This window comes from Paroedura picta, chromosome 2 (assembly GCF_049243985.1).
Source record: "Paroedura picta isolate Pp20150507F chromosome 2, Ppicta_v3.0, whole genome shotgun sequence".
Classification (NCBI taxonomy): Eukaryota; Metazoa; Chordata; class Lepidosauria; order Squamata; family Gekkonidae; genus Paroedura; species Paroedura picta.
The window spans coordinates 171608014-171633804 of NC_135370.1; the positions used below are offsets into that span (position 1 = coordinate 171608014).

General features: G+C 47.6%; 1 protein-coding gene across 3 annotated transcripts in view; it reads left to right on the forward strand.

The window, feature by feature from the left end:
* Positions 1-25791, forward strand: part of AKT1 (AKT serine/threonine kinase 1) — a 127702-nt gene that overhangs the window by 68005 nt on the left and 33906 nt on the right. For all 3 annotated transcript variants that reach the window (XM_077323842.1, XM_077323844.1, XM_077323843.1), the window contains exons 3-7: positions 10362-10490; positions 18854-18965; positions 20625-20772; positions 22761-22892; positions 25692-25757. In XM_077323842.1, coding sequence (XP_077179957.1) covers positions 10362-10490; positions 18854-18965; positions 20625-20772; positions 22761-22892; positions 25692-25757 — 587 coding nt within the window. The remainder of the gene's footprint in view (positions 1-10361; positions 10491-18853; positions 18966-20624; positions 20773-22760; positions 22893-25691; positions 25758-25791) is intronic.

The window sequence follows — 25791 nt, forward strand, 5'->3', positions numbered from 1 at the left end:
ACAGGGTGGTTTGCCAGGGCCTTCCCCAGTCATTACCGTTTACCCCCCAGCAGCAAGCTGGGTACTCATTTTACCAACCTCGGAAGGATGGAAGGCTGAGTCAACCTTGAGCCGGCTGCTGGGATCAAACTCCCAGCCTCATGGGCAGAGCTTCAGACAGCATTTCTGTCGCTTACCACTCTGCGCCACAAGAGGCTCTCTCTATATGGGCATATCACCTGATAAATGTTTAACAAGTTTTTAAAATATCTAACCAATTAATTAACTCCCACTCATTCAGGAAACCCTCCCCGGACCACCAAGGAACCCCAGGGTTTCACGAAACCCTGACTGAGAAAGCTTGGGATACAGTGTCTGAGTGGTTCGACCCACGTCCCATGGATTTGCCTGTCGCAGTCCTTATCTCTTGCACCGCTGGCATAACGCACAGCTTGGTGTCGTGGTTAAGAGTGGCGTCCTCTCATCTGGAGGCACGGGTGTTGATTCCCCACTCCTCCAGATGCAGCCAGCTGGGTGACCTTAGGCTAGTCACAGTCCTGATAGCGCTGTTCTCACAGAGTAGTTTTTCCTCAGAGCTGCCTCAGGGCGTCTGTTGTGGGGAGAAGAAGGGACGAGGATCGTGAGCCGCTTTTGAGATTCCTTCGGGCAGGGGAAAGCGGAGCATAAAAAGCAGCTCTCTCTTTTTTTTTTTTTGTAATGAAAAAGACTGGGAAGCAGATCTCAGCCAGGAAATCCTCAGCGAAGCCACAGTCCCTCAGCCATTCAGCTCTGCCATCCCAGACTTCAATGAATCCATTCAAGGGTTGGAGCCAGACTCTTCCTAGGTTGCCCATTGTTTCTGAGCTGACAATGGCTGGAAGGAATCCGGACAGAAGGTTTCCTGCCTGCCGCTCTGGGGGCAGCACGGCCGGATTAAGCCACGCGGGTCAATTGGCTTATCCTGGATACGGGCAATTTGGGGGGGCACGGATCCCGCCTGATCCGATCGTAGCGGTTTCGGAATTACGGACTCGGCAAACCCACTGAGCTGCGGTTAGAATTTTATCCGGTACTGCAGGGGATTCGTGCTGCAAAGGAGCCGACTGCAAACTCCGCGGCGGAGCAGATTTGGGGAGGCATTTTGCAGGCAAGTTAATTTGCCCACTAAACTCTGGTTGAGGAAGCCTGCCATATATGGTCGCTTGGACCCGCCTCTTCCTCCCAAAATGGCCAATGATGGGCCTGAGGGAGTGGGAAGGGGAGGGGCCCCCAGTGGGCGTGTCCACAGCTCTGCTTCCCAGCCATATTCTGCCTGAGTGCACCACTTCTGGGGTTTCTCGATGCCTGAAGCGTATTTCAGGGGGTTCTCAATGGTAAAAAGGTTGAAAAAGGCTGCTCCAAAGGAAAGATCAGGCTGGCATGAATACATTGAGTCTCAGGATCTCTGCTTTCTTCTCACAACATCCATGCGAGGTAGGTTTGGTTGATCTTCCACAGCAAAGTGGAGACCTGAATTCAGGTCTCCCAGATCCTAGTGCTACCTTCATAAGTCTTCTCGCATTTTCTTTGAAAAAGGCATAGGATGGCATTTTTGGGAATTCCCTTTTCCAAAGAATTTGGAAATCTGTACCCATTTTGGCTCCTGTTTCTTCGGCTAGCTTCAAGTTTCCTTGTCTGTGCTTGGTGTCGTGGTTAAGAGTGGCATCTTCTAATCTAGATACCCAGGTTTGGTCCCTTGCTCCTCTGCATGCAGCCAGTGGGGTGACCTTGGGCTAGTCACAGTCCTGTTAGACCTCACAGCAATTCTCTCAGAGCTCTCTCAGCTCCACCTCCCTCACAGGGTGTCTGCTTTGGGGAGAGGAAGGGAAGGCGATTGCAAGCCACTTTGAGACTCCCGGTAGTGAAAAGCGGGGTATAAAATCCAACTTCTCTCTTCCTTTAAATAAAATGTTCCTCCTATCTTAATCTAGTTCCTGTCTGACACTTCTGCTTGTTCCTCTATAAGAATAACAGTTTCCCTTCCTCCCCAATCCAGCAAAGAATCAGTCTTTGACAGCAGATTGTGTTGCTGTTCTGTCTCAGTAAAGAAAACCATGTTTATCCTCAGTTTGGTTCTTTTGCTTACCTGTGGACCCAGCCTGAGATTATCCAGCTGCTGCACATTTTTTCTATAGAACAAACAAGCCCAGATTTAGATATGGTGTGTATGTGTCCCTCTTTTCTTCTCTTTGCACGAGGGCCTATTTTTATTTTGGTACCCTATTTATGTCTGAACTTATAGAAGGGGAGAAACCCTTGCCTTGCATCATTCCCTTCTTTAAAAAGAAAACCCAAACCGAATAACTTTGTGTGTGTGTGATGTACAGGTTAAGTGAGCTTTGGGAGAGCCAGCTGGTTCAGGGCGGGGGCAGCACGGTTGAGAAGCAAAACAGCATCAAAGCAGGTGGGAGAATTGGTAGCCAGCTGTGCCACAGAGGGAAGGGATGTCCGTGGGAAAGGGGGGGAAGGAGGGGGACCATCTGCGGGGGAGTGTTCGGGGCAGGGTCCTTGTTCTCAGGGGAGACATTTCTTGGAAGATGATGGAGCAGCTAGAGTTGGGCGGGTTGGAGAGGAAGTGAAGAAGGAAGGAATGAAGTGAAGAAGGAATTAATTTTAAATTTATTTTATTTATTTATTTTTACATTTATACCCCGCCCTTCCCTAGAGGTTCAGGATGGGTTGCAGAAATTTAAAACGCACAGCGTTATTAAATACGTTTTAAAACTCTTAAGATTCATAATTAAAATCAGCCCTGTTTGTTCCACCTTCAAGCCTCCTTCTCTTTATGCAAGGTAGATCGTTGTAGAACTGGGTGGTGGGGAGGCGTAGAAGTTCTTAGAGATACTGTTTTGGGTGGCCTTTCAAGCAGGGAAGCAAGCATCTCAGTGTCATTTCTAGGCCTCAGCCGTAGCCCTGGCGGAACAGCCCTGGCGGAACAGCCCTGGGGAACTGATCACGGTTCCAAAGGGGCCTGATCTCCGCAGGAGGAATCTTCCACCAGGCCTGAAATGACCCCGGCTCTGGTTGAGGCTCATGTCACCTCTTTGGGCTAAGGGCCCTCAGCAGTTTTTGGCTGCTAGATATTAACATTGTTTTTTTTCTGGGGGTGTGTGTTGGAAGCTGTCTCTGTGTTTGTTTCCTTCTGTAAACCCACAATCGCCATTCAACCCCCTCAGTTTTTTCATGAACAGAAATCCCCTTCAACCGGAGGTCTTGCGCCATACAATAAGTTTGTCGTTTCAGAAAGAAGAGCTAGATTTCAGTCCACAGCATTGGGCCAAAGGGGTCCCCATTGAGTCAGGCGGGGGGAGAACGGTTGAGGGTTTTAACCCAGATAGGTTAGATCTGGTTGCCCCTGGGCTGAATTGGGGGGATGGGGGGTATTTAAAAATTTTTAGGGTAGTGATCACCATCTGCTTCGTTCTGATAAGGGATGTTTTATGGAAACTATTGTTTTATATTTGTAAATTGCTGTGAGACTTTCCGAGAGCTGCGGTATAAAAACAAAAAAATAATGGGTTTTATGGGTACTCGCAGAATTATTGTATTTTTAGGTAAAGGTATCCCCTGTGCAAGCACTGGGTCATATCTGACCCTTGGGGTGACGCTCTCTAGCGTTTTCATGGCAGACTCAGTACGGGGTGGTTTGCCAGTGCCTTCCCCAGTCATTACTGTTTACCCCCCCAGCAGCAAGCTGGGTACTCATTTTACCGACCTCGGAAGGATGCAAGGCTGAGTCAACCTTGAGCCAGCTGCTGGGATCGAACTCCCAGCCTCATGGGCAGAGCTTTCAGACTGCATGTCTGCTGCCTTACCACTCTGCGTCACAAGAGGCTCGTATTGTATTTTTAGCCTGTTGGAAACCGCCATGAGTAGGGGTAACCAAAAATAAATAATAATAATTGAGAGACCAGCAAGATTTTCAGAGTATATGCTTTAGAGATTCAACGCTTCTATCGGATACGAGCCGGAATGGAGCTCCCTGAAGCTGGGATGTGAGGACTTAGGGAATCCCCATTTCTACTTGTTTCTGACCAAAGGAACTTTGACCCCCAAAAGCTTATACCCAGAAAATCTGGCTGGTCTGTAAGGTACGACTGGGCTGAAAAGTAGCTTTGGTTTGTAGCGTTCTTTTCCAGTTTGGTTGAAAGGTAAAATTGGAATTGCGCATTGCTTGGCGTGGTGGGAGATCGTGCCAGCGTGATGCGGTAAGTTATTACCGCCGAGAGTGCCTGTTAATGGACAATGTGGCCAGAGAGAAATTAAAATGGAACATCGATTTTTTTAAAAGTGTAAGCAACGTCAACCGTAACGTTTTGGAGAAGCAATTAAGTAATGGCCTAAAATATGCAGTTAATAAAAAGCAGGAGTCTTACGTTTGTTCTGTTTTCTTCTGTTTTCTTTTCTTTGCCACACAAGGAATAGACTCTGACCTCAAAAAGTACCTAAAGTTCTGATTCTTTCTCTGGGAAGCACCCTGCTCTTTCCTATCTTCTCCCCGCACCTGTGTTTTCTCCTTGATTAGGTTTCTCTGGAGATAAACTGGGGAAAAAAGGTTTGGGGTTGGAAGTTAATCTGGTTACTTTCAGAATAAAAAGAGTTGTCCATTCGAAGCAAACATGAAGAACAAAACCAACCCAAGCTTTCGAACTTGGGAGAATTCTTCATGGGGCTGGATGTTGGTGGCGCAGTTGTGCAGAATATGGTTGGGAAGCATCGCTGAGTACAAGCCCTCCCCTTCCCACCCCCTCCAGGCGCATCATTGGTTGTTCTGGGAGAAGGGGGAGGTGAGTCGGCATGACCATATATGGTCATATCACCCAATAAATGTTTAATCAATTTTCAAAAATCTATTAAAATGAACTCTCACCCATTTGGGAAACCCTTCCAGGGCTGTCGAGAATCCCCAGGGTTGGTTAAGAAAGTTGCAACCTTGGACTTCTTTGGTCGTCCCCCCCTCCAAAGACTAACCAAGATTGATGCTATTTAGCTTCTGAGATTTGATGAGATCCGAGACGACTGAGAAGGGATCTGATCACCATCTTCAAGTATTTAAAAGGCTGCCATGTATAGGATGGAGCAGAGTTGTTCTCTCTTGCCCCCGACGGACTGACTAGAACCAATGGGATGAAATTAATTCAAAAGAAATTCCATGTAAACATCCGGAAGGAGCTCCTGACAGTTAGAGCGGTTCCTCAGTGGAACAGGCTTCCTCAGGAGGTGGTGGGTTGTCCATCTTTGGAGATTTTTAAACAGAGGTTGGATAGCCATCTGACGGAGAGGCTGATTCTGTGAAGGCTCAAGGGGGTGGCAGGTGACAGTGGATGAGTGAGAGGGTTGTGAGTGTCCTGCTTAGTGCAGGGGGTTGGACTAGATGACCCAGGAGGTCCCTTCCAACTCTGTTATTCTATGAGATCGGGCTAGCTTGGGCCATCCCAAGATCGGTTTAATCCCCAGCAGCTCCGGGTAAAAGGATCGGTAAGTGACGTGAAATAACCTTCACCTGAGACTGTGGAGAGCCGTTGCCAGTTAGAGTAGGCAGTACGGACCAGTGGTCTGATTCAGCTTAAGGCAGCATCATGTGATCAGGTATTCCAGGCAGGTAACATGTGTCAACAGCAGCAAAAGCAAGCAGGGGTCCAACGACCTCTTGAATGCAAACAGGATTTTATTTCAACACGAGTTTTCATGAGTCAGCTACAGGGCGAGCTTTTTCACAGACCGCTGGATTCAGCTGTCAGATTCCTGCTCCTGTTAATGACTATGGATTAGTCTCCTGTTCATTTGGAACTCCATCCCAGGTTCATATTCTCCTGCTTGGGGTAGTGGTTAAGAGTGGCGACTTCTATCTGGCAAGCACATCTGATTCCCCGCTCCTCCACATGCAGCCAGCTGGGTGACCTTGAGCTAGTCACAGCTCTGAGAGTGCTGTTCTCACAGAGAAGGCCAGTCAGAGCTCTCTCAGGCCCACCTACTTCACAGGGTGTCTGTTGTGGGGAGAGAAAGGCAAGGCAACTGTAAGCCACTTTGAGACTCTTGCGTGTAGTGAAAAGCGGGGCATAAAAAACAACTCTTTTTCTCCAGCTGTGAGCTAGCTTGGTGTAGCCGCTGGAGTACCAGGTGTGATTCCCCACATCTTCTCCACATGCAGCCAGCTGGGTCTACTCTCAGTTCTCTCACTCTGGCCCACGTACCTGCTGTGTGTTCTTCTTCTTCTTCTTCTTCTTCTTCTTCTTCTTCTTCTCCTTCTCCTTCTCCTTCTCCTTCTCCTTCTCCTTCTCCTTCTCCTTCTCCTTCTCCTTCTTCTTGTCCGTATTTGGATGGGAGACCATCGAAGAAATTTAGGGTTGCAGTGCAGAGGCCAGCAATGGCAAATGTCTCTGAATGCCTCTTGCCTTGGAAATCCATAAGTCAGCTGTGATTTGCCTGGCAGTCACCAGACGCTGAAGTCCTGGTGCACGTCTGATGTGAACCTCAGCGGGGGAGTGTTGCGGGCCCCGCACCCGAAAGGTCAGGCGTGCGTCTCTTCCCTTACATGTGACTCTCGATTTGCAAAAGCAGCCGGCTAATTAGCGAAATAAACCATTGTTTTAAAATACTTGCACTGCAAAATGTAAATGCAAGGGGAAAAACTCTCCACTTGTCAGTATGAAAAATGACAATAGCAGAAAAAATAATATGGAGGACATCTGCTGTGATTTTTTTTTTTTTTTAGGTTAGGATTTTCAAATGTGTTCTGGCCACAGAATCCAGCCTTAAAAAGGAAGTGCAAGCAGATACCGAAGTTAACAGAGAACTGTGTTCCCCTTTTACAAGAGTGGTTTGCTAGTTAACGCCACTGTAAAGGTTTTTATCTGGTGTGAAGTTATTCACCCCCCCCCCCCAATCCATCATCTTGTAAAGGGGGAGAGATGCTTTAAGCCAGCAGTTGTATAACACTTGGAATTCATAATAAACTCTCAAATTCTCTGTGCACTTCTAGATTCCAGTTCTTGGAATAATACAGGGTGTCTATTAGCCCCCTCCCCTAAGCGCCTGGCATATTTTGCCTCTGCTGTGTAACTTCCAGTAAGAAGAAGAAGAAGAAGAAGAAGAAGAAGAAGAAGAAGAAGAAGAAGAAGAAGAAGAAGAAGAAGAAGAAGAAGAAGAAGAAGAAGAAGAAGAGTTGGTTCTTATATGCCGCTTTTCCCTACCCGAAGGAGGCTCAAAGCGGCTTACAGTCGCCTTCCCATTCCTCTCCCCACAACAGACACCTTGTGAGGTGGGTGAAGCTGAAAGAGCCCTGATATCATTGCTCGGTCAGAACAGTTTTATCAGTGCCGTGGCGAGCCCAAGGTCACCCAGCTGGCTGCATGTGGGGGAGCACAGAATCGAACCTGGCATGCCAGATTAGAAGTCCGCACTCCTAACCACTACACCAAACTGGCTCTCGGCAGGTTAACCCTAACCGGCAGGTGCAGGGAAGAAGTGGGGTCCCAGGTTCAGTCCCCGACATCTCCAGGTAAAAGGATCAGGCAATTGGTGAGGCCAAAGGCCTGCGGCTGGTGCCAGTCCAAGGAGACATTTCTGAGTTTGATGAACCACAGGTCAGATTCAGTATAAAATCAGAGTTGCCCATGAAACCGAACCCAATACTGTGATGAGCATCAGCTGATGTAATATGCAATATTATTAGTGATTTATACTATTGAAGTTGTGTTGCATCGTAGCTTAGAAATATTTTGTGATAATGCTTTTTGAGACATGATGTTTAAAACTGGATTTATTCTTATTCTTATTATTAATATCATCATTATTATTTATTGGATTTCTAGCCCGCCACTCCGACAGAGGCTCGTGGCGGGTAACAACATCCATAAAACCCCCAATAAAATTACCCCTAAAAATTAAAAACCCATACTATAATATACACAACAATCTATACCTAAAAATAACCAAGAACACACGGTGGCGAAAAGAACAACTTATCGTATCAAATATTAGGCCCCAGGGGCGACAAAGGGATGTGCTCATTTATGTACTTATTTGCGTTATAGTGCAACCCCTGATGAAGACAGGCAGAAAGCGGGTGACTTAACCTAGGTCCCCGTTCTGGTTGACTCTTGAATGTGTGCTAATATTAAACATACAAGGTGATATTACTGCACAAATTAGCCTTGGTGATTGCTGTTTGTGCTTTTCTGATTTCGTATTGAGGAATCCACGGTTCTTGTATCAGAGTCAGTATAAGGCAGCTTCGCGTGTGTTCGTGTACGAGTGTTTTGTGCCGTCGGGTCATTTCCAGTGTATGGAGACCCTGTGAACTGACGTTCTCCCGAATGCCTGGTTGTTAACAATCGTCTTGCCAGCTGAGGGATGCGGCTTCCTTTGCTGAGTCAATCCCATCGCCTGTTGGCCAAGCAGATTACCCAGCGCCAGGTCGATACAGTCGATCCAAAAAGACGTCTCGTAAGCCAAGGACTAAGACGACCGAAAACCGAATCAGCATCACGCATTAGTTCAGCAGTGGAATGGGCTGCCTAAGGAGGTGGTGAGCTCCCCCTCACTGGCCATCTTCAAGCAAAGGTTGGATACCCACTTTTCTTGGATGCTTTAGGATGCTTTGGGCTGATCCTGCGTTGAGCAGGGGGTTGGACTAGATGGCCTGGATGGCCCCTTCCAACTCTATGATTCTATGATTCTATGATCTGACACGTCTTGGGAATAACTGAAGAGAATGCGTTCGTACATTTAGGCTTTCGTTTAGATTGTGCAAAAAGATTCACATTTAGCCGGAAACTGGCCTTCCTGGAAAACATTCCGTCATTTAGAAAGCCACTGGATGAGCATTGACATGCTTTTCTGAGTTTCACACATGCAGCCCCGCAGTGGCGTGAGAAGCAGAATGTCTGTTTCCAGTTTCGGTCGAGGTTTGTACTAAAGGCTTCAAGGGAAATGGAGATTTATGGGAGGGGCTTGGAGGAAGAGAAAGAAATGGCATGGCAGAAGTTGTGCTGGAAGACCGTTCCCCAAACTTAAGGGGGGAAAGGCAGCTTAATAGTGCATATGCAGGAGGGGCTCTTCTGGTTTGTGAAAAACGTGTTGCATTTCATCCCTAACCCTTCCTTTAGGATTCCGAAGTTTCAAGAGAAGGCAGGGAGACAGCACTGCTGCCTTCTGAAAGTAAAACTAGGGAGGGACGGACCAGAACCAATTGGATGAAATTAATGCAAAAGAAATTCCGTCTGTACCTCCGGAAGAAGTTCCTGACAGTTAGAGTGGTTCCTCAGTGGAACAGGCTTCCTCGGGAGGTGGTGGGTTCTCCATCTTTGGACATTTTTAAACAGAGGCTGGATGGCCATCTGACGGAGGGGCTGATTCTGTGAAGGTTCAAGGGGGTGGCAGATTACAGTGGATGAGCAATAGGGTCGTGAGTGTCCTGCATAGTTCAGGGGGTTGGACTAGATGGCCCAGGAGGTACCTTCCAACTCTGTGATTCTATGATTCTATGAGGTGGGGAAGGTGAACAGCTTGGCCAGGGGGCCACGATCCACGCAACAGCCTTGCAGGATAGATCGAGATAGAGCGTTTGTCTGGAGCAGCGGAAAAGAGCGAGATTGGCACGGTGGGACAAGAGGCAGAACTGAACTGAGAAACCCCAGGAAAAAAAAAAGAACAATTTATATACAATCATGAACAATGGATCTTCACGTCATTGGTCACTTTTGGTTTAACTTCTGTGAAAGAAGATTTGCATAACTTTATAGTTGGGGGTCATCACAACATGAGGAAGTGTATTAAAGGGTCACGGCATTTGGAAGGTTGAGAACCACTGGTCTACCCAATCGTTTCCGCTGGAGATACCAGGGATTGAACTTGAGACCTTCTGCATGCATAGCAGACACTTTATTGAACCATGGCCCCCTCTCAGCTTTGTACGAGAGAGAGAGACATAATAACAAACTCTTTTACTTACATAGGGCAAAGCAAAGGCTCAACTCATGACCGCCTTTGGAGTGGGTACCTAAATCCTTCTCTTGCCCCTGGGCAAAATGAGTTATTCTGTGCCCTTCTGTACTGCTTCCTTTGCGTCTCTGGTCATGCTAGAGGGGGAACGGCTTAGCTTTCTGTAGGTACAAAATGACAATCACATTTCTAATAACAACAGGAGACGGTACTCCTTCACCGCATTCCCGGCATTAATTCTGTGCTTTCTCTCCTTTTGGATACTTTCTGTGAATTCTGCCATTTCAACGGTTCCCCAAGCTCCGGTGGTCACAGATGCCTTGCTGTTGAACTGACCCTATTAGCAGCGGTAAAAACCTTCCACATTTACCAACCCCTCCCCCTTTCCATCCCTGCAGGAGAGTACATTAAAACATGGAGGCCGAGGTATTTCCTGTTGAAGAACGACGGGACGTTTATCGGCTACAAGGAGCGGCCACAAGACGTGGACCAACGGGAGTCCCCCTTAAACAACTTCTCCGTGGCTCGTAAGTATTTCCCGAACTGTCGTCCCATTACGTCTCTCGCTTACTAAGTTTGCAGGGCTGTCTCAGGCAGTACTGGAATGTAAACTGCTTTACCCACTGGTGTGATGAGTAAAACTGAGAGCCAGTTTGGTGTAGTGGTTAGGAGTGCGGACTTCTAATCTGGCATGCCGGGTTCGATTCTGCGCTCCCCCACATGCAACCAGCTGGGTGACCTTGGGCTCGCCACGGCACTGATAAAACTGCTCTGACCGAGCAGGAATATCAGGGCTCTCTTAGCCTCACCCACCCCACAGGGTGTCTGTTGTGGGGAGAGGGATGGGAAGGCGACTGTAAGCTGCTTTGAGACTCCTTCGAGTAGAGAAAAGCGGCATATAAGAACCAACTCTTCTTCTTCTTCTTCTTCCAAAATATGGCCGTGGGTCAGATCCAGTCATATTAATTTTTTCATTGTCTCACCTGATTCTCCTCACTGCAGCTCCTGACCCACCTGGTTTTTATCTGCTCAGGTCCCCCGATCCCCACCATGTCATTGGTTTTTGGATTCTCAAAATGGGCTCCTTTCTCTGTACTAAAACGGGGTGTCTCTTTTAAACTTTTCTGAGTTCGGATTGAAGTTTGTGGTTAAGTATCCAGGGAGGGAGGTACTTTTAAAATAGCGAGTAATTAGTGTGGATATCGATAACGATATAGAACAATATGGGCTAGATGTCAGGAAAAACCATTTCACAGAGTAGTTAATCAGTGGAAGGGGCTGCCTAAGGAGGTGGGGAGCTCCCCCTCACTGGCAGTCTTCAAGCAGGGGCTGGAGAGATCCTTCTCCTGGATGCTTGAGGCTGATCCTGCATTGAGCAGGAGGTTGGACTAGATGGCCTTTATGGCCCCTTCCAATGCTAGGATTCTATTCTATCTTTCAAATTCACTAGCATAGAGAGCCAGTTTGGTGTAGTGTTTACGAGTGTGGACAACATTGGCAGAAATTTTCTTTAAATTATGCTGTACAGATTCAGTGTTAGAGGGTCAAAAAGGAGGAGAAAATGCCCATCAGTCTGTTCATTCAACAGTAGGCAAGTTACACTGAACCTCATCGTCGTAAATTTGAATAAAAGGAGGAGTCAGGAGAGGAAGCCTTTTCAGAGCAGATCCCATATTTATTGATGTGGGTTGGAGATAACTGTAGATCTAAAAAGCCTTTGGGAGGGAAGACAGCGTGATATAGCTTGATCTTGTCAGACCTTGGAAGTTAAGCTGTACTCGGATGAGAAACCACCAAGGAGGACTCTGCAGAGGAATGCAATGGCAAACCACTCCTGTTCATTACTTGCCTTGAAAGACCCTTGCTGGACTAGCCCTCAGCCAGTTGTGACTTGAGGGCACTTATATCCTTTGGGCTGATCCTGCGTTGAGCAGGGGGTTGGACTAGATGGCCTGTATGGCCCCTTCCAATTCTATGATTCTATGATATACCAATATAGGATGGGGGAGACTTGTCTTGGCAGTAGCATGTACGAAAAGGACTCTTAGTAGACCATAAATTGAACATGAGCCAGCAGTGTGACTCGGTGGCTAAAAAGGCAAATGGGATTTTGGGCTGTATCAAACGGAGTATCGTGTCCAGATCACGGGAAGTGATGTTACCACTTTGCTCTGGTTCGGCCTCACTTGGAGTACTGTGTTCAGTTTTGGGCACCCCAGTTGAAGAGGGATGTAGACAAACTGGACCATGTCCAGAGGAGGGCAACAAAGATGGTGAGTGGTTTGGAGACCAAGGCGTATGAAGAAAGGTTGGGGAAGCTTGGTCTGTTTAGCCTGGAGAGGAGACAACTGAGAGGGGATCTGATAACCGTCTTCAAGTATTTAAAAGGGTGCCATATAGAGGATGGAACAGAGTTGTTCTCTCTTGCCTCGGAGGGACAGACCAGAACCAATGGGATGAAATTAATTCAAAAGAAATTCCATCTAAACATCTGGAAGAAGTTCCTGACAGTTAGAGCAGTTTCTCAGTATAACAGGTTTCCTTGGGAGGTGGTGGGCTCTCCATGTTTCGAGATTTTTAAACAGAGATTTTTAAAGATTTGACGGAGAGGCTGATTCTGGGAAGATTCAAGGGGTGGCAGGATACAGTGGCTGAGCGATGGGGTTGTGAGTGTCTTGCATAGTGCAGGGGGTTGGGCTAGATGACCCAGGAGGCCCCTTCCAACTCTATGATTCTATGATTCTGAATTCCATCTCAACATCCAGAGGAAGGTTCAAGGGGGTGGCAGGTGACAGTGGATGAGCGATAGGGTTGTGAGTCTCCTGCACTGTCCCAGGAAGTCTCTTCCAACTCTGATACGATTCTGTGTACATACTTTTGGCAGACTGGCCAGCCAAGTGTTCAAACTCCCCATCTTACTTATCTGGATATTCAAGTGATCACAGGGATCCTTGTAATTCCCCGTTTGCCAGACTGTCAGAGGCTGCCTCCAGCCATCTTTCCACGTGCTCAGAGCCCACCCTGGGCAAGTTTCAAAAGCGATCTTTTCTCCCTGTTAAGTGGACTCTATGTGGTCTATTTGCTTGTCCTTCCTGGAGGCTCTTCCAGGGGCCATGCCCTCCATGTCCCCTCCCTTGAGCTCCTTGCAAATCCTCTAGTGACAAAATGAAGATGGAAATCTTCTTTCGTAGCCCTATCAATTCTTAGTCGGTGCCATTCAAAGGGGAGCAGAGTTTTGACAAGAAAGTTGACTCCCCCTTTTAAAAGCTTGGAGGGGAGTAAATATTTTGACGGTCGCTCGGATAACGTGGGGTGTCTTTCAGCCACAAAGTGGCAATTTGCATCTCAATGTGTCTATTCGAGTTAGAGATTTTCGCCCTGTCCTGTTTTCTTGTGAAAGGCCAGCCGGCCACCAAGAAAGGGTTGCAAGGTTCTTTTGAGTCATTTAAAATTTATCTCCCTTGAACTCGTCTTTCTTTTGACGGTAAATGCGAGAGATGATGAATAGGAATACTGGTAGTTTGTACGTGGGTTGGTCTGGTTTTACACCAAGGGCAGTAGACCGAGTTGACCGAGCGGTACGAGTTTTGTGGGAATGCTGCTTACAAATGCAGCCCTGGCATTGGGGGCCTATTTTGGATTTAAGTATTCAAGTATTTGAAAGGTTGTCACTTGGAGGAGGGCAGGATGCTGTTTCTGTTGGCTGCAGAGGAGAGGACACGCAGTAAGGGGTTTAAACTTCAAGTACAACGATATAGGCTAGATATCAGGAAAAAAAGATTTCACAGTCAGAGTAGTTCAGCGGTGGAATAGGCTGCCTAAGGAGGTGGTGAGCTCCCCCTCACTGGCAGTCTTCAAGCAAAGGTTGGATACACACTTTTCTTGGATGCTTTAGGATGCTTAGGGCTGATCCTGCGTTGAGCAGGGGGTTGGACTAGATGGCCTGAATGGCCCCTTCCAACTCTATGATTCTATGATTCTATGGCCTGTATGGCCCCTTCCAACTCTATGATTCTATGATTCTATGGCCTGTATGGCCCCTTCCAACTCTATGATTCTATGATCTTGCCGATTCAATAACAGCTCTTCTCTCCATGTATAGATTCCCCACTGGGTTCATTTTAGCCTTTTGAAAAGCTGTAAATATTTATGCTCCATTTTTCTCTCTGTTACGGGGCTAGATCGGCTTTGTCCACCCCTCCTTGGTTGGATGACTGGCCCTACGGACTTCTATGGCAGATTGACATATCAGATCTGGACCTCCCAGGTTCTGGTCTGACCTTCCAGCTACTGTACCACACTGCCTTTCGCTGGCATCTCAAGAGCTGTTCTCCTTTTGTGTCACTGACCTTGTGTCCCCCCCTCTCCCCCAATCTTCCCCGAAGTTCCCCATTAATATTTCTGAGCTTTTTAGGTATTTCAGTGCCGGGTAAGGAGGCGGTGAAAGAACACCCTTTTGTAGGGGCAGTGCGTGCTCCGAAGTGCCGTACAAGTTTTCCGGCGAAGCTTTCCCCCCCTTCCTTTCTTGATGTGCGCCGTAATGATTGAGCAGGGTAATTAGACAGCATATTGTTCGCTAAACAAAACATTTCTGCGTGACATACTTGAATTATAGTGGTTATTAACTGACAAATCTCTATTATTCATCTTGCTTGTGTGCTTTAAAGATTGCTGGATCAGCAAGCTGAACAAATATCAGCCGGGCAGTGCTGATTTAGAGGAAACTTGTCGATTTTAATTGGTCTCGTTCCTTCCCCTTGTATCGGAAAGCAATAATGGGGACGTTTGACGCGAGGTCAAAGCAGACGGCCGTTCGGGAAGCCATGTCTTTTCGCTGCCCCACTGATGTCGTCAGAGCTCATTGTGGCTGCTGGGGGAAAGGCAGCAAGTGGACCAGTCTGGGGGTCAGCAGGCGTTGCGGGGTTAATCTTTGACCTTAGTGTTGGGGGAGGTGGTAGGGGCTCCGGGATTACAGGCAAGCCAAGGTCGTGGAAAATGGCGGCCTCCTGGTTTCTTCCTGCAGAACAGGAAAGCATCGGCAGCAGAGGGTTTGTCCCACGTCATGGAGTCCCCTGAATTCCTGGCGAAACAGGATTCAGCAGCGGATCTGAGTTTTCGTTCCTCCGAATTCCAAGGGCAGAATTCCTGCCGGATTGTCGGACTGCAGAAGCACTGTAGGCGAGCATGAAAACAATACAGCAAAGCAAAAGAAACAACAAATCGTGCGGCCGAATCTGCGTTTTGGGAGTGCAATGAAGAAAGTGTGTTGCTTTGCTGGATTGTCGGACTGAGCACGTGGAAGGCTGTAGGAGAGCAGGTGGGTGTTGTGGGGCGTGGCCAGTAACGTAGCATGATAGGAGAGGTTGTTTTTCTGGCAAAAGATCCCACTTGCCCTGGCAAGCAGGCCCACGTGGCAGAGATGCTTCGAGGGCAGGCAGTTTTGAAAAGTTGCAGGACGGGCCAGCAGGATGGGCCAGAGAAATGATGGAACGACTGCAGAAGAAACCAAACTCCGTTCACTTTGGCAAAGCCACACCCTCTTCTGCAGAATTACAACGCCCCTCCGATGTCAAACGATTCTTCCCTTTTTCTCTTTTTTGTTTGTCGAAATTAAGGAATTGGGTGTTTATCGCTGGAAAACCTCTCTGCGTGACTCACGTCTGCACTTTTAACATCTGATCGCAGTCCTTGAGGCGGAGGTGGTGCTTGAACTTTGGCAGGCCTTGACCGAGGAAGGAGAAAACCTCCGCCGAGGCCATCCCTAGATAGTTTTAGCAGCAAACGAGGCAGAAAGTGCCGGGCCCCGAATTCGGCAACTCCGAGAGGCCGAAAAACCCAGCCAGCGCAATAAATATTTAATTCTGTGCAGACGGGTGGAAATGAAAAGGCCCTCGTTTCAAAAGGATTTAAATGGAAAGGTTTTGGTTTCACGTTGCCGCAGTCCTAGTACGGCTCCCTGCCTCGGTGATGCTAGAATGTCTGCGTGGCGAATGCAAGATTTCTTTATTTTATTTATTGAGATTTTTATACCACCCTTCCGTACGGCTCTGGGTGGTTAAGTTAAGCAAACAAGACTCTCTTGGCAATAGGACAGTTACGTTGTCGTAGCTGCTTCCCTGGAACTGCGGTAGTTTAGCCACTTGGAATTAAAACGGAAACGGAAATAGGGCTAAAAGATCTGCGTTGCCAGCTGCTACGGGGCAGGGAAATGCATGACCTCATTGCGACTGTGTGCAGGACGTTCAATTACCATGTGTTACGGGCAGTGGAAAAGATAAAGAGTCTGGTAGCACCTTAGAGACTAGTAAAATTTAGGCCAGGGGAGGCGCTTTCGTGATTCACTGCTCGCTTCTTCAGATATAGTTAGAATGGGAGGCCCCTCTGCCCTTATATCTTGGAGAGTGGAGTGACTTCAGATGCCGAGTGACAATAGCAGGTGAATGACAACAGCAGGGGCAATTGGAATACGTGAGAAATGCAGAGGGGTAGTAGAATAGAGAAATCAGCTTTGGTAATGAGACAGGAAACCCAGGTCGCGATTCAGTCCAGGAGGTTGTATTGTCTTGAGCTTCGTTATGTTAAGGGGATGGAGAGGAGGGAATGACACGCGGCTGCTGTTTTCTGCGGTAGCCCCGTGTTTTTTGTTGTTATCTAGATCACCCCTCAATAAGCCCTGCTCTAGTGTCATTTTTGTAACAGGGAGCATTGGGCTTGATGCTATCAACCTACACAAGATGACATGCCAGAGCAGGAATGCAAGGATGCTACCATAGTGTTGCCACCATTGGAAACAGGTTGAAGCTTGTAAGAGATGGTGGGATATGACAGCAACCAGGCTAGTACACTGATGTGTGCGTATCAGAGGTAGGTGAGACGGAGAGAGCTCTGAGAGAACTGTGACCGGCCCAAGGTCACCCAGCTGGCTGCATGTGGAGGAGCAGGGAAACAAACCTGGTTCTCCAGGTTCGAGGTCACGACTCTTAACCACGACACCAAGCTGCAAACGAGGAGGAAATGAAGGATTGATTATATCCTAGTCCAGGGGTAGTCAAACTGCGGCCCTCCAGATGTCCATGGACTACAATTCCCAGGAGCCCCCTGCCAGCGAACGCTGGCAGGGGGCTCCTGGGAATTGTAGTCCATGGACATCTGGAGGGCCGCAGTTTGACTACCCGTCCGAGTCCATCTGCTTTATGAGGCTGTATCAAAACGAGTTTATGCTTGCTACTGGCATTCATTAGATACTTCTGTACATGTCTGTCTGAATGATGCTTCTCTCAACCAGGGTTCTGTAAGGGGGGGGGTGACAGTAAGATTTCCAGTGACTGGGCGGGGGAATAGAACTTTAATGCACAACCAAATTCCTCCCTGGCCCCGTTTGCATGGTCGTTCCAAGCCTTGGAATTCAGCGTCAGTATAGGATTTGGCCCATATGCAGAATTGTAAGGGGCTGATTTGTTTTGTATCTGAGGGACTGCCTCTCCCAATATGTCCCCTGGGGAGCTTTATGCTCTGAAGACACCAAGTTGCTCGCTAGCCCTGCTCCTAAAGTCATTTGCCTGTTCTCTATCAGAACCAGGGCCTTTTCAACCCTGGCTCCAGCATAGAACAAATGACCAGCTGTCGAAGTTCCCCAGAGCCTGTAAAACAGCACTCTTCCACCAGGCCTATGGCTGAAACCAGAGGGGTTCAGAGTGTCATGGACCTCCCTCCACTTTCAGCTTGGGGTAGTGGTTAAGAGCGGCAGCTTCTAATCTGGCAAGCCGGGTTTGGTTCCCCGCTCCCCCACATGCAGCCAGCTCGGTAACCTCGGACTAGTCACAGTCCTGATAATACTGTTTTCTCTCAGCCCCACCGACCTCACAGGGTGTCTGTTGTGGGGAGAGGAAGGGGAGGCGAATGTAAGACACTTTGAGACTCCTGTGGTAGAGAAAAGCTGGATATAAAATCCAACCCTTCTTCTTCCTTTGCTCCCCCTACCGAAGTTATGCCATCTCCTGTCTAGGTAGCCGGCAGAGGGAACTGAGTGGGCTGGGGGTGGGGGGAGAATTTTAATATGTCTTTATTATAGTATATATATTATAGTATTACAGTATATATTTTTTACTTCTATAAACTTCCCCGAGTCCATATGAGGAGGGATAGTGTAGAACAGGGGTAGTCAAACTGTGGCCCTCCAGATGTCCATGGACTACAATTCCCAGGAGCCCCTGCCAGCATTCGCTGGCAGGGGGCTCCTGGGAATTGTAGTCCATGGACATCTGGAGGGCCGCAGTTTGACTACCCCTGGTGTAGAAGTTTAATAATATTAATATGATGATGATAATACAGCATATAAAAAACCAATTCTTCTTTTTCTTCTTTTTTATTTCACCTGCACTTGCGGGTTGTGGACCAGACCAGCATCAGTGGTGTTTGAGAGCCAGCCTGGTTTAGAACGGTGGCCTCTAATCTGGACAACTGGGTTTGATTCCCCGCTCCTCCTCCACATGCAGCCAGCTGGGGTGACCTTGGGCTAGTCACAGTCCTGTTAGAGCTGTTCTCACTGCAGTCCTGTCAGAGCTCTCTCACAAGGGAGCCTGTTGTGGGGAGAGGAAAGCGAGCCGTTTTGAGAATCCTCTGGGTAGTGAAAAGCAGGGTATAAAAACCAACTCTTCTTCTTCATCATCTTCTGGTCCCCGATTGGACAAAAGTGTCCAAAGTCCCATAGATTTAAAACAAAAAGTCCCGTCTCCCAAGCTGTGGCATCGGGTTCGCCAGCCCTTTCTGCTCTCCTTCCCGGAGACTTCCGTGCCTGATTAATCGCAACCGTTTGCTAGATAAGAATAAAGACAAATGATTATTTAAACCTGCTTACCTACCATGACTTTCCTCCCCCGGTCTGTGCTAGAGTGCCAGTTGATGAAGACGGAGAGACCCAAACCGAACACATTCATCATCCGGTGCCTCCAGTGGACCACAGTAATTGAACGAACGTTTCACGTGGAGACTCCCGAGGAGCGGTATGTTCTCTTCTGACTCGAACGCAGGAGCAGCCCGCGGAAGCAGATGCAAATGTTCAGCGTTATTAGTGCGGGCTGCCTTCTTGGAGCTCGCGTTTCTTTTCTCGCCTTTCTTTCTGCAAATAATTGCTCTGGTGTTTTGGGTTTTGGAGTTTCATTTCCTGCAAAGTTCACTTTTGTGGGAGCCAGTGGGAGGCAGGGGGCATCGGCAAGGAGCGCCCTGCTGGATCTGGCTCGGATCCAGTTGTTTTCCGGGGTGCAGAGATTTCTGCCCAGGGAGCCTGCTGTTCTCACCTCCCCGGCCTCCCGCGGAAGCCTGGCATGCGCCCCCATATCCTGTTTTGGCCCCCCAGGACGGAAATTCGGGGGAGGAAATTGCTCGCTGTGAGCGGAGAACCTTGTGCCTGCAGATACCGTTAGCTCGGATCTACCCCTTTGTGTATGCAGATGCATGGGTCACTAATTCAGGCTTGGGATGGGCATCGGATTATCCGGTGGCAGCATAACGTATGTGAGATCCATGTGTTTTGAGGTCCAGCTTTGTTTAGTGGTTAAGAGTGGTGGCCCGTAATCTGGAGAACTGGGTTTGATTCCCCTCTCCTCATGCACATGTCACTTCTTAGACGAAGAGGTGATATGATAGCCATCTTCAAATACTCAAAGGGCTCTCATAGAGAAGATGGAGCAGAGTTGTTTTCTGTTGCCCCAGAGGTTTGGACCAGAACCAATGGGATGGAATGAATTCAAAAGAATTTTCAGCTAAACATCCAGAAGAAGTTCCTGACAGTCAGAGCGGTTTCTCAGTGGAACAGGCTTGCTCAGGAGGTGGTGGGTTCTCCATCTTTGGAGATATTTAAACAGAGGCTGGATAACCATCTGACGGAGAGGCTGATTCTGTGAAGGTTCAAGGGGGTGGCAGGTGACAGTGGATGAGCGATAGGGTTGGGAGTGTCCTGCATAGTGCAGGGGGTTGCACTAGATGACCCAGGAGGTCCCTTCCAACTCTATGATTCTAAATTCCGTTTAAACATCTAGAAGTTCCTGACAGAGCGGTTTCTCAGTGGAACAGACTTCTTTAGGAGGTAGTAGATTCTCCTTCTTCAGAGGTTTGTAAGCAGGGGCTAGTCATCTGACAGAAATGATGATCTTATGAACTTAGGCAGATTGTGAGTGGGTGGGCAGGAAGGGATGTGCCAGTGTTTGTCTCTTGTGGCCCTTCCTTGCATACCCGGGGAATTGCTAATCGCCACTTTGGCATGGCACGTGAATTTCTTCCCGGCCAGGCTGGATTCTGGAGATTTTTGGTGGGGTGGGCAGGGAATCACTTGGGCATGAAATTGGGGTCACTGTGGGTGGGCAGGTAGTTGTGAATTCTTGCACTGTGCAGGGGGTTGGACTAGATGACCCTGGAGGTCCCTTCCAACTCTGTGATTCCATGATTCAATAACGTAAATAAAATAAATGAAATTTCAAGAGCTTTTAACTGATCCCCTCTTTTACTGTCTGTCTTACCAGTTGCAGTTGTAAAGTTGCCTTTTTACAGTTTCACACTGAATATCGCAAGCTGGTGGGTTCCTTTGCCTCTCCCTTCTTTCTCCAACCAGCGTATGCCTGTGGTTTATTAACGCCACGTGGCGACTTTGTTTCTATTTTCCCTAGGGAAGAATGGACAAAAGCCATCCAGACGGTAGCCGACAGCCTTAAGAAACAGGAGGAAGAAATAATGGATTTCCGATCTGGGTCCCCCAGCGACAATTCAGGTGCTGAAGAAATGGAGATTTCTATGACAAAACCAAAACATAAAGTGGTAAGTGTTGGATTTAAGGTAGACATTCCCTCCCCGTCCTTTACAATGATTAGCAGCTTTATCGGAGTCTAATAATAGCAGGAGAGGCTGTTATTATTATTGTTATTGTTGTTGCTGTTAATGTTGGTGTTGCTGTTGCTGTTGCTGTTGTTGCTGTTGCTGTTGTTGTTGTTGTTGTTGTTGTTGTTGTTGTTGTTATTATTATTATTATTATTATTATTATTATTATTATTATTATTATTATTATTATTATTATTATTATTATTATTATTCCCCGCCACTCCTGGAGCTGGCTCGTGGCGGGATACAGATGTCTGATAAAGACCCATTAAAAGGACACAAAACCCAAGACATAAAATCACAATAGAAAAGAGAACCTGGCAGAATATCACCCCACTCAGCCCCACCTCTAGAGGGGGGGAGGAAGGAAGTTGAGATGACTCAAGTTGTTGCTTAACACCAGGGGGGGGGGCATCGATCTTCCTCACCGCCCCCAGCCTCAACCATAGACCTGGTGGAAGAGCTCCGTTTTGCAGGCCCTGCGGACCACCGAGTGTTCCCGCAGGGCCTGCAGCTCACCTGGGAGCTCATTCCACCAGGTTGGAGCCAGGACTGAAAAGGCCCTGGCCCTGGTCGAGGCCAGGCGTGCTTCCCAAGTCAGCGGAAGGAAGGTTGCGATCGAAACGTAATGAATAAACTCAGTTTTGTTAACTCTGGTCTGGTCTGCGGATTCTGATCAAAGTTTCTCTTTGAGGATAAGTAATGAAAATCATGTATCTCTGAACGTGGGCCTGGATCAGTGCCACTGATACACAACCCGCAAGGTACAACTGCAGGAAAATCTTGGGCATGCATTAGGGCTGTGGTCCCCAACCCCGGTACCGGTCCATGGATCAGTCGGTGCCGGGCCGCAGCTCCTCTTCCTCCTCCACAGCTGCTGCCTCGGGGGCTGCCCTGCCACTCTGCCGCCATCTCACCTTTGGTGCTCTCCAGCGGCTGCCATGGCTGGGGCTCTCCCTCGCATGGCACTGCACAGCTGCTGCTGGCGGGAAGTCAGGGGCGGCGGCGGGAAAGCAAGTGGAGCAGGGGCTCAGGCAGCGGCAGCGGCATCCCTCAACAAAAAACTACCCCCCCTGGGCCTCAGTAAAATTGTCAAGCAATAACCGGTCCCCGGTGATAAAAAGGTTGGGGACCACTGCCTTAGGGCACATCCCTGTGATATAGGTTACAGAGAGAAGGAGTGATCAACCCAGGGCCATCCGGTGGCCTTCTTGGGCAAGTCTTCCTGGTCTTCATCAGATTTACCAATCACAGCAGGTAGTCTATCTCCATTTCTAAGGTAAAACCTGTTGAACAGCACGATAGACATTTATTAAATATTGCAGGGGGTGAAGAGAGCTGACACAGACCAATTTTTCTTCTCAAATAGTAGACCTCAGGGGCATCCAGTAAAGCTAAAGGGAAGTAGTTTCAAGATGGATAACAGGAAATACTACTTTACACAGAGAGTGTTGAAACAGCCGCAGGGAATTTCCTCTGGATTCCAGAGCCAGGAGGCAACATTAGAAGAAGTTCTCAGCCTCTTTACCCTCTTGTGGGCTGTCCAGAGGATGCTTAGGGCTGATCCTGCGTTGAGCAGGGGGTTGGACTAGATGGCCTGTATGGCCCCTTCCAACTCTATGATTCTATGGTTGGCCACCGTGGGAGACAGGATGCTGGACTAGATGGACCCCTGGTCTGATCCAGTAGGAGTCTTCTTACATTCTTAATTTAAACAAATAGGGAGGAAATGGAATTTTCCATCTGTTTTTATTCATATATTTCAGTTGTGTATTCTGGAAGGCTACTATATTCTGGAAGTTGCCCTCCCTCCCCCCCATCTGTAAAAGCACCAAATCTTTCCAAGCTCTTGGTCATCCTCTTGTTTTTAGGTGTTTTCGGAAGCCATCGTGCAAGTGTCTAACCTTATTAAATCTTGTCTTCAACAGACCATGAATGAATTCGAATATCTTAAACTGCTGGGAAAAGGCACATTCGGGAAGGTTATTTTGGTGAAAGAGAAAGCGACGGGACGGTATTATGCTATGAAAATCCTGAAGAAGGAAGTCATTGTCGCAAAGGTGGGACAATCCAGGTTCCTCTCCATTGGCCCCAGTTCTTGTTGAGCAGGAAGAGGCGGAACAGGGAAGAGGAAACAAGGCAGTCCTTAGACAGCAAGATCTTCTGCGGGCTCAGGCTAGCAAGTTAGGTGGACCGTCAGGGAGTACCACCTGACCTACTCTGACCAATGGGTGCCAAGAGGCTTCCCTTAATGGGGTGGCTGATTTTCTGCAGTTTGTTCTTGCTGTTCAAACTGGAGTGATTCATGAACTATAGCCCCTATCTGATATTTACCCCCTATCTGATATTTCAGGACAAGTTCAAGACTCTGTGTGGGCTCGTCCTGATAGTCTTTATCCTGTTAACTTGTTACTTTTTAAGTTTAGTTTTTAAAAATCCCTTTTGTCTATGAGATATATATTTCCTGCAAAGACGCACCTTGACTAAGGTGACCAGATTTTAACATTGGTAAAGCAGGACACCATTGACCGGGGGGGGGGGGGTTCTTGATTAAAAATTTGGTCTATATGGAGCAACAAAAATTTTCATAGAACACATAGAATGCAAAAATAGTATTGTAATATATATATTTTTTAATTTCAACATTACAATTTGCCAGGTACCTCCAGATGTCCCTCCAAAAGTGGGACACTCTGGTCACCTTAACCTTGACCTTTAAAGGCCTCATACCATTCTGCAAAAGGTTCAGGGGAGTCAGTTATAGATGTAGCTAGAACATTGTTAGACCACCTCCCAGGGCAAGGGCAGCAACCAGAGCTAAAACAGTTCCACCAGGCATTCGGCCAAGACAACCCCCTAACCACAAACCAGAAGTCCCCATAAACTGCACTTAGAGAAAACAGAGTCCACAGTGCAGACAAATCAAACTGTTACTTGTTATTGAGTTCTGTTGTTGTATCACACTGTTTGTTGCTGTTGTTATCGAATACTGTTGTTTATTACACTGTTTGACACAAGTTTTTTACTGTTATATAAGTTCTATACTAAACGTTTATGGTGCTGTATCCTATGAGAGTTATAATGTGAACTGCCCTGAGCCGGAAGGGAGGGCGATATATAAATATAATGAATAAATAAACCCTAGAGAGCTGCTGCTTTGCTCTTCAGCACCCCCATTGCCTGTGGCCGGAGGTGGCATTGCAGCTATGAAACCAGGAAGCAACAATGTTCTGGGAGATCTCAAGATGAGTTAAAACAGTGGTTTCCAGTGCGCTTCTTGGTACCTGTCAAGGGCTTTTAGAAAGCGGGGCTTCCTATTGGCTGCTGGAAATTTGATTGGCATTGTGGATTAAAATAATGTTTGTTTCCGTGGCCACTGTTGGTTTTGGTGTCTCTTATTCCTCATTCTCAGCCTGTTTTTTTTTTTTTATGACTCCTTGTGCTTCTTCTGTCTGTTCGTGTGAGGCTCCGCCTCCCTTGGCGGCCATTTTGGGGTTGTGCCCAAAATCTTGTATCAGATTTCCAAAGGTGTCCAGGAATCTCTGAGTTTAAACACTGCGGTAAAATCTTTAAAACAGCAACATACGACTCGCCAGCTTTAAAACCAACCAGAAAAAGACAAGCTAGGGACATTAAAAACAGCACAAAGTAACATTCAGCAACCTAACGTGATATCCGTATAGCTGGCACTAGAGCTGGGAGCAGGCCACAAAAGCTGCTTTAAAGAAATGATAAAATTGCTGAGTTCAGAAGTTTCAGGAAGAGGCTATTTGAGCATCCCAGAGTTATAATAAAGGGCAGGATTTTGGTCCTCGGTTGGGATCAGCGGAGTTGGGTAGGGGAGCTGATTGCTTTACCGCCATCTTGGAATGGTGAGGCATTGTGATTAATGCTATTGTGTTTTTAATGGGATCTTAGAGGTCATATTGTTTTATGGTTTTATTCTGTAAGCCGTCTCGGGCCAAAGCGGGGTATAAATTTAAAAATAAATAAATAAATATAATTAATAAATCAATATTCTTTACCCTGACATTGGAAAGAAAGTAATATAGGTGCTGGGAGAGTATTCCAAAGGCCAGGGGCCACTACCAAAAAAGACCCGTCTCTAGTAGGGTTGGGTGTTTTGGCGGCCAACCCTAGTCTCTATTTCTGCATCCCTAACCTCTGCAGGTGGGGGCACAGAGACGTGGGCCTCTAAGGAGGATCTGAATTGGCAGGCAGGACATCACTGCTGTTCTATCTGCTGTTCTAAGTCTTACACATCATGTTTGTTGGATCTATTTCACTGCCTCCCACCCTCTCTCTTCCTCATGTATACTCTCGGCTGCCTATGTGTGTCGCTGGGTCTTTCTAGGATGTTGAGAGGGGACATGATAGCCCTCTTTAAGTATTTGAAAGGTTGTCACTTGGAGGAGGGCAGGATGCTGTTTCTGCTGGCTGCAGAGGAAAGGACACGCAGTAATGGGTTTAAACTTCAAGTACAACGTTATAGGCTAGATATCAGGAAAAAGTTTTTCACAGTCAGAGTAGTTCAGCAGTGGAATAGGCTGCCTAAGGAGGTGGTGAGCGCCCCCTCACTGGCAGTCTTCAAGCAAAGGTTGGATACACACTTTTCTTGGATGCTTTAGGATGCTTAGGGCTGATCCTGCGTTGAGCAGGGGGTTGGACTAGATGGCCTGTATGGCCCCTTCCAACTCTATGATTCTATGATTCTCTTTTCCTTTTCCTCTTAACACCGTCCCTTTTCGGTGAGCTCTATTGGAGAAGAGGGAGGGGGGGCTGGTGGGATTGCTCTCCAGATACATTTCATGACCTGTGTGAGATTAAAACCCATGTAACCCTTGTTTCTTTTGCTGCAGGACGAAGTGGCGCATACCCTGACAGAAAACCGGGTTTTACAGAACTCTAGGCATCCTTTCTTAACAGTGAGTATGTTATTTACTGAAAACATCTGTCTGC